The following is an 8,442-nucleotide window of genomic DNA, read 5'->3' on the forward strand; positions in this document are numbered from 1 at the left end:
GTGCAGTACTGTAAGACAATATTAGAAGGATATTCAAGAATGATAAACTTATTGCAATAAAAGTACGAGTCATATGTTTGCATATAAAGACATGGGTAGTTCTATAGATGTATGGGGATCTGATGAACATAGATTTATGTTTGCTGTTTGCTGAGAACATGCTGTAAATGACAAGTGTTTCTGTGTGACAGTAAGCATAGCTACCAAGGCCAACCCCTGGAATGGGAAGACTCTGAAGCCGGAGAGTGTGCGCTCTCAGCTGGAAAGCTCCCTCCAGAGGCTGCAGACAGATTGTGTGGACCTTTTTTACCTCCATATCCCTGACCGTCAAAACCCCATCCAGGATACACTTAAGGCCTGCAATGAACTCCACAAAGAGGTAAATGAATGGGATGATTTATATGACTTGTGTGTTGCTGAAACCTTTCCTGTAACATGACCAGTGTTTACAACATATTGCCAACACTGTTTTTTTTATCATAAATGACACCTAAGTTACTGTTCCCTATTTTTTTAAGAATATTTGATTAAACTATGATTTCATGTTCAAATATCACACACAGGGAAAGTTCAAGGAGTTTGGCCTGTCAAACTATGCTTCCTGGGAAGTGGCGGAAATTGTCAGCCTCTGCAGACTCAACAACTGGATTGTTCCCACAGTGTATCAGGTATAGATGCTAAAACAATTGCGCGATTGCATAATCAAGAAATAAAAAATAAAAGATTTGTTTATCATTAAGGAGAGACTTATACCTTACAACTTTTCACAGGGGATGTACAATGCCACTACAAGACAAGTTGAGACAGAGTTGCTGCCATGTCTGAGATACTACGGAATGAGGTTCTACGCATACAATCCTCTAGCAGGTGCAATCTATCTTCCTTCTATCGTACACTTTATTTGTGTTTCTGTTAAAAGGATACTCACAATTGGTGATTAATGTGTCTCCTGCTGTGGAGAACAATACAGTTTGTCAGCCCACCACTTGGGTCGAGACTAAAATACCTCAAAAAATATTGGCTAGATTGCCTGTGATCTTTCCTCTAGCACCACCATCAGGTCAAAGTTTCACTTATCTTGTGAAATGTATGTCAAGCAGATGGATTAATACAAAAATACTTGAAATTCTGACACCGCCCCTCTTCTGCAGGTGGCCTTCTGACAGGAAAGTACCATAACATAGACAAAGATGGTCCCCTGCCTGAAGGACGATTCTCTGGTGACATCTGGGCCGCAGCATACAGGGACAGGTGAAAGATCTGCATTTAAAAACGTATTTTTTTATGATGTTGCATGTTAGGTATTTATGTTTGTCTGCACTCAAGTACAATGCCAACTGATATGCCCAAAGTAATTGTGTATGTCCTTTTTTGTGTCAGATACTGGAAGCAGAGTCAGTTTGAGGCAATCAATCTGGTTATTGAGGCCTTGGAGACAGTGTACGGCTTGGAGAAACCCACCATGACATCTGCTGCTATGCGCTGGATGTACCATCACTCCCAACTTAAGGTAACTATTGTGCATATATATTTAATGCATATGTATATCTGACATCAAAACTATAGTCTGAAGGCTGTATAAGGGCATACAGTAATTAGAAAATGTTATACCATATACTTTATGTGTATTTAATTATAATGCATCCTCCTAAAAACTTTTTATTTAAACATGTATGTCTGCTATTCCAGGGGGATCTTGGTGATGGAGTCATCATTGGTATGTCAAGTATAGATCAACTTCAGCAAAACTTGGCAGCTGCAGAGGAGGGTCCTCTGGATGAGAGAGTGGTCACCGCTTTTAATGACGCCTGGAACCTAGTAGCCCACGAGTGTCCAAACTACTTCCGCTAAAGACACACAAATCTGTCCACTAATCGAGCACACACAGCATGTTGTCTGAATTACATCAAGCATCAGACATACCAATGTTAATGTCAATACGGAAACAATGTTAATGGAAACACCAAAATAATTATTTGTATGTTTATTTCTGGAACCAAATACATGAATTACCCAGTTGATTTAGTTATTTTTCAGTGCAAATTCCAGAACAAAAAGGTCCAATTAATAAAATTACCAAAACAGACAAACACAAAGTGTCAGTTGATCACTTTGCCTTGTTGGCAATCCTGTATTGAATCCAAGAATCCTTTAGGTACAAAAGCTACAATTTGAAAAAGCACTACCAAACATAATGGAATAAGCTCCCAGATGTATATGCAGGCTTTCCTTTAACCACAAAGGCAACCTTTGCCTCGTGAAAAAATACAAATTTCAACTACAGGAAACTCCAGACCCCCATGGACCCTTCAGTTTGCGTGGCAATTATAGCATTAATTCCAGTAAAACTCCTTTTTCACCTCAATAACAAGTTACCTTTCAAAAGGACATACAAATAAATGCCTCGACAAATAACAGGTTAAGCCACACTATATGTATGTATGTTTCTTATGTCTTTCTAAGAAGAACCTCAACATGTTTTTGTTTATGCTGCTTGCTTTAGTATCATGTCCTATGTATTCAGGTTATTTCTCTTAGTTTTTAAGTTTAATTGTAATTATTTGTCTGTTACTAGTTCATCCTTAATTTTGTTTGTGTATCTGTTTAGCTTTTCTTTATTAGCTTTATGTTGGTATTAGAGTATTTATATATCAGAACAGACAGCCACATGGTTCTATTGGGGATCGTTCAATAAACCATACATAATCAAATGAGTGGTTCTTTAGTCATAATGCACTGGAGAAACCATGTAATTACTGTCAGCCCAGTTTATCATATCTACAGTAAGTATGGACAGTACATATCTGGGTTGATATAGGAGAAACCCATGAGCATAATGTAATTTAGAAAAAAAGAGATTGTGATTTGCTGACACTTAGTGGTTAAAACCAGAACTACATCTAATATGATCATTCCAGTAGCCTACATATGATGCAACGAGTACACTTCAGCAAATATTAACTCAAAAACAACAGGAAACGGACACAGAAAACGAACTTTGCACTGTCTCAACTACAGCTGAGCAAAGACGCCAAATATCTCTTCAATAAAAGTAATTGCGTTTTAAAGCCGTGAAGTAACTTTACGACGCTCCCTTATCTCCGCTTTCAACGACCTTTGCACTTTGTCTCATTGCTAGCCGCTGTACTGTAGCATGCAGTGGGTAGTAATCACCAGAAGACTGTGCACACTTGGTAAGCGTCACACTAATAAAGACAGTGTGCTTAAACATTTGCCGAGGATTGTAGCTCGTCAAAACATGTCGTCGTCTCAAAGTAAGCGGCCGGTTACCTTACTGGGAACTATGGCTTTCGGAGGGCGAGCCGACGAGGAGCTGAGTCTGGAGATGGTGAAGACTTTCATGGACAGGGGACACGTGCTGGTGGACACAGCCTTCATGTATGTGGACGGGAAGTCTGAGACGGTCATAGGGGGCATGAATCTTCCTAAAACAGGTACATCAGGAGCACTCATATTCATAGCGACGCTGCATGCTAACATTAACTGAGTAGTTGACCCCCCCCACTGCAAGCCTGCAGACTGGGCTGGCACCAGCTTTGAATTATGGGTACCACAATTATTAAGGAACTGCTGTGCATTATATTGTGCATTGCTCCAATGTGCTTTTATTATTGAGAATATTGATGATGGTTTCACTTGCATGGAAGAATTGGATGTGTCCGGAGATTAAAACATTGTATACAATGTGATACAATGTGCAATGTAATATTAGGTTAAGATAAAACTTTATTAAACTGTGGGAGGAAATAAACATGCTACCCATCAGATAAAGCATATCACATTTCTGAAAATAGCTCACCCATTTCCAGCTGCAACATTAAAGTGATGAACACAGCCGTTCTGAAGAATCCTTTTACTTTTGGTGCCCTAAGTAGGCCTATATTTACTGTACCATACTACTAATTAGAAAAAATAAAAACAATACATACTGTAACAGCGCAAGGATAAGTTGCATATGATAACAATGACATGATTTGGCAATAATATTAGTGGAAAATGAAATGGGAACATTCTGATTATATGATATAAGAATGATTAACCTATTGAAATAAAAGTATAATGCTGTATTTGTATATTTGTATTAGTATATGGGTAGTTATATAGATGCATGGTAATTTGATGGACAAAGATCACTGATTGCCATTTGCTGAACACATCTTATAGATGACATACTTTTAATTGGGTGTTTCTATCTGACAGTAAGCATAGCTACCAAGGCCAACCCCTGGGATGGGAAGACTCTGAAGCCGGAAAGTGTGCGCTCTCAGCTGGAAATATCTCTCCAGAGGCTGAGGACAAATAATGTGGACCTTTTCTACCTCCATGCCCCCGACCACCAAAACCCCATCCAGGATACACTTAAGGCCTGCAATGACCTCCACAAAGAGGTAAATTAACCAGATACTCAATTTTCTATGACTTGTTGTGTGAGGCTGAAACCTTTCTTGTAAAGTGACACATCAAAGATGGAAACATATTTGTCTACAATGTATACATTACAAGTTACATTCATGATACTGCACCTATTTGTTAGAAACATTTGATTAAACTCTGATTTCATGTTCCAATATCACACACAGGGAAAGTTCAAGGAGTTTGGCCTGTCAAACTATGCTTCCTGGGAAGTGGCTGAAATAGCAAGCATCTGCAAACACAACAACTGGATTGTTCCCACAGTATATCAGGTATTTACGGCCTTGTACTATCATCAATTGCATATTTTTACACTATTCAAGCTACTTATTATTTATCAATTGTGGATCCATCCATATGAAAAGCTGTGTGTTCAAAATCACATTATTTTTACATAAACCTGATCATACAGTATAGGCTAGAACTCACTGTGTTTCCAAAGAGACCTGCTGAAACTTTTGTGCCAATACTAATTCAGAATTACAGTAGTGTTTGTTGCAGAGAGATCCACTGTTCGACATTTTGTGCAGCTTAACTTAGACTATTACAACTTTTCACAGGGGATGTACAATGCCACTACAAGACAAGTTGAGACCGAGTTGCTGCCATGTCTGAGATATTTCGGAATGAGATTCTACGCATACAATCCTCTAGCAGGTGCAATATATCTTCTTTCTGTTGGATAGATAGCCTCTGACTTTTCCTCTAGCACCAACTGCAGGTCAACACTTGTAAAATATCTTAGCATCTACCATTTTAATTGATACAAAAACAAACAGACATTTACTGTATAGTGCCTAAATGACCTAATGTTTTTTGATTATCTCATTTTGACTGTAGCGCCACCATGAGGGTGTCATTGGTGATTTTGAGTGAAATGTCAGAGCAGCTATAGGTTCTATCTATCGTGCTAATTAGCACATTTTATTATACCAAAACACTGCTCTAATGATAAATATGGTAATCACCTGCATGTTATCTTTTAATGTAACACAAAGCACCACTGTGACTGGCCAGCCTTACCATGGTTGTTTGTTTATCTTTACTGTAACAGTTTCTCAAAATGTAGCTTCAAACACTTTTGTTTGGTGTGAAGGACAACATTTAGAAGATTGAGATCATTATGTTTTGAACTCTGACTTTATACCCCCTCTGCAGGTGGCCTGCTGACAGGAAAGTACCATTACCAAGACAAAGAGGGTTCCCAGCCTGAAGGGCGGTTCTTTGGTAACAACTGGGCTGCAGCATATAGGGACAGGTAAATGACCCCTTGTTTATTTTTGAGGTTTTTCCAATAAGAAACTTGTTTTAAAGGTCCCATGTCAGGCTTTTCTGGTTATTACCCGTCCCCTTCTGTGTTATGAAGGTTTTATGCATGTAAACGGTCTGCAGAGTCACAAACCCTCAACGTACACCCTGTAGCGAGTAAAACTCTAACACAGAAAATACCTCCCCAAAACGCCTCGTTGGAGATACGTCATTGTCCATTTGATCTTCCGGGTACGCATGATGTCAACTGTACCCGGAACTAAATGGACCAATCCGTGGAGCCGTTACGTTACGTCCGCGGAGCCGTTACGTTAAGCCCCCGCTGATTGGTCCAAATTGACCAATCCACAGACTTCCTCACACACACACACNACCCTCAATACAAACACGGAAGGGAGCAGACGTGAGTATAGAAGCAAAAATAATTTAATTTCCAACTCAAAATTCAAATAATACTGATGTGGAATTAATAATCCGGATCTGGGAATAACTACGGGGGGGGAGAGTGGAGGTCCGTAGTTGAAGACCCGGAGGATTTCGGAGAGAGCAGGCTGAAGCAGAGTCCGGCATCGGTTCTGGGTAAAACAAAGATGATGCGGGTCAGGTCGCGGGTGTTGCATAATAAATATATTTAAATAATAATAATTTAGTTTAATGTTTAAATCCTCAGACCTCTCCCCCGCGGGACCGTGCATAATCATAACCCCTGCAGCGCATCGATCTGCTTCTGAGCGCGCCACATTCTGAATGGCTGAGGTGAAGCTCTCTAGCGGAGAATACAGCATTTTCCAACACTTCCTCAAGAGCGAAATCCAACGTCTGGGAGGCTTTTGGTGTCATCCTAGATGGAGAGAATAACCAACATCCCACGCTTTTTGAGAGAAATATGCAACTGCGTGTGTTAATAATTGCACGTTTTCACTGCTCATATATATATGCGGGTTCGGGTCGGGTTGCGGATCCTGTGCCGACGGGTCGGGTTGCGGAACTAATTGGTAATATGTGCGGGTAGCGGGGCGGGTTTGGTATTGCACGTCGCGGGTGCGGGGCGGGAGCGGGTCTTGAAAATCAGACCCGTGCAGGACTCTGCTGGAGCTACAACGAGCCGTTAAAGGCAGAGAGTGAAATTCAGTGAATACACGTAGTTTACAGAGATGCTGTATAAGAAACCAATGTGAGTTTGGAAAATTGCACAATATAAATCTATTCTAGTAGACCTCAACAATGGAATTATGATCAGTGGAAATGGCCATGACATGGGACCTTTAACTAACTGGGAAAACACCTGAATCTCACCACAAAAGAAGAAATGGTGACAGCAACCGAATCCTCAAGTCAAAACAATAGTGGGAAACAAGGAAGAAGAGAGGGTGAGAAAGTGTTTGAAAAACGGAAATGAACAGGAGGAAGTGATGTGAGTGTCTGAAAGAAGTTAATAAAAAAAGATGCTGCTGGCTCCATTACAGCTTGACCTTCTAGATCAGGGTTCCCCAATTATATTTACCAAAGAGCCAATTTTTTTCAAGCATGACAAGCTAAGGGCCAAAATGTTATGTGTCACTAAAAGTTGTTTTACACTGTGTGCAGATGTTACCTCTATTATAATTGTTGTAGTAGTGGCAGTAGTAATTAAACAAACCCTGTGTTGAGAGTAAAGGAAAAATGCATCCTTGAAACAAAATTAGACCGAAATCAAACATTTATTAACAATAATAATAAATAAATGCTTTAACAAATACAAATGATTTTGCTGTGGTCTGATGGGGCATAACAATAAAACAAAAATAAAAACAACAGAGTGAACTCTGATCAAATAGTCAGACAGGTCCACATCCAATTCAGCAAACACTGTAACACACACACACACTGGGAAAGACAGGAAGACAGAGAGAGAGTTTCAGTTAGTTACTTTTATAATGTCGTACCAAAATACACCACATTATCAGTTTTAACATTTTTAAATATGTGTACCAAATAATATCAGGCTGTAAATAACAAATAGTATTGTTTTTTTTTAACTTTATTTTTAATATATTATTTTAATGTTGTATTCAATTTAACCAGTGAGAGAAGTGAGAGCGGCGGGATGAGGCAACCTGTCTGATGTTGGGCTTGTATTCTGTTGTGGCAACCCTGAGGCACTGTCCAAGATGTGCACTGGAGAGTCTGATCCTGTCCTGGCTTTTGATAGCATTCATTGAAGAAAATCCTGATTCGCAGATGTATGTTGAGGGGAACATTGTGAGTAGGAACATAGACATAGTGTGCCACCCTCCTAAAATCTCTCGAAAGTGCGCCAACTTCCGAAAAGCCAGTTTCGACGTCGGAAAACCTCTCTCTATAAGTACCTCCTTCGACGTGAAACCGGTCGTAGACGCACTCGTCCGACACTCTTCTTTACTTACCGGCCTTCTAGGTTCATTACTCCTAAAACACACTTTTGACCCGGTCTTTTTGAAGTTCCTCGCTAACTTCGGGAGGATCTTTAGAGGTGCACTGTAGGAGGGAGAAGAGTCTGTCGGCAAGGAGACACAGTCCCGTCTGCCCGGTCACCTGACCTCTCGCGGTGTTTTTCCGACCTACTGAAGCGTATCTTTCCCTCGAGAAAGTCTACCTCCACGACTCTCTACCCTGTTCGGGAGACTCAACTACTTTCGACGTTGGTGTCCGACGTGGTCTACACACTGAAAACCTAGTTTGCACCAAAGGGTCGTTCGAGGCAAAGTTTTCGGTGGTCTC

General features: G+C 40.2%; 2 protein-coding genes across 2 annotated transcripts in view; both read left to right on the top strand.

Annotated features, from left to right (window-relative positions):
- The first annotated feature begins 91 nt into the window (after positions 1-91).
- LOC104958593 (aflatoxin B1 aldehyde reductase member 2-like) lies at positions 92-2,556 on the top strand. The gene is made up of 7 exons (XM_010786336.1): positions 92-95; positions 192-379; positions 564-668; positions 771-867; positions 1,152-1,251; positions 1,381-1,510; positions 1,690-2,556. The coding sequence occupies exons 1-7, from the start codon at positions 92-94 to the stop codon at positions 1,849-1,851; spliced, it is 786 nt and encodes a 261-aa protein (XP_010784638.1). The 3' UTR covers positions 1,852-2,556.
- A 398-nt stretch (positions 2,557-2,954) lies between these two features.
- The window catches only part of LOC104958589 (aflatoxin B1 aldehyde reductase member 4-like), a 6,529-nt gene continuing 1,041 nt past the window's right edge, over positions 2,955-8,442 (top strand). The window contains exons 1-5 of the mRNA XM_010786332.1: positions 2,955-3,455; positions 4,222-4,409; positions 4,602-4,706; positions 4,995-5,091; positions 5,593-5,692. Of these exons, the coding sequence (XP_010784634.1) occupies positions 3,155-3,455; positions 4,222-4,409; positions 4,602-4,706; positions 4,995-5,091; positions 5,593-5,692 (791 nt within the window). The 5' untranslated portion in view covers positions 2,955-3,154. The remainder of the gene's footprint in view (positions 3,456-4,221; positions 4,410-4,601; positions 4,707-4,994; positions 5,092-5,592; positions 5,693-8,442) is intronic.

The sequence above is a fragment of the Notothenia coriiceps genome, unplaced genomic scaffold (genome assembly GCF_000735185.1).
Source record: "Notothenia coriiceps isolate Sejong01 unplaced genomic scaffold, NC01 NC01_scaffold00029134, whole genome shotgun sequence".
NCBI lineage: Eukaryota > Metazoa > Chordata > Actinopteri > Perciformes > Nototheniidae > Notothenia > Notothenia coriiceps.

Coding starts and splice junctions, on each gene's coding strand:
- LOC104958593 (XM_010786336.1), top strand. Junction 669..770: donor TTGTTCCCACAGTGTATCAG/GTATAGATGCTA, acceptor AACTTTTCACAG/GGGATGTACAATGCCACTAC. Junction 1,511..1,689: donor ACCATCACTCCCAACTTAAG/GTAACTATTGTG, acceptor CTGCTATTCCAG/GGGGATCTTGGTGATGGAGT.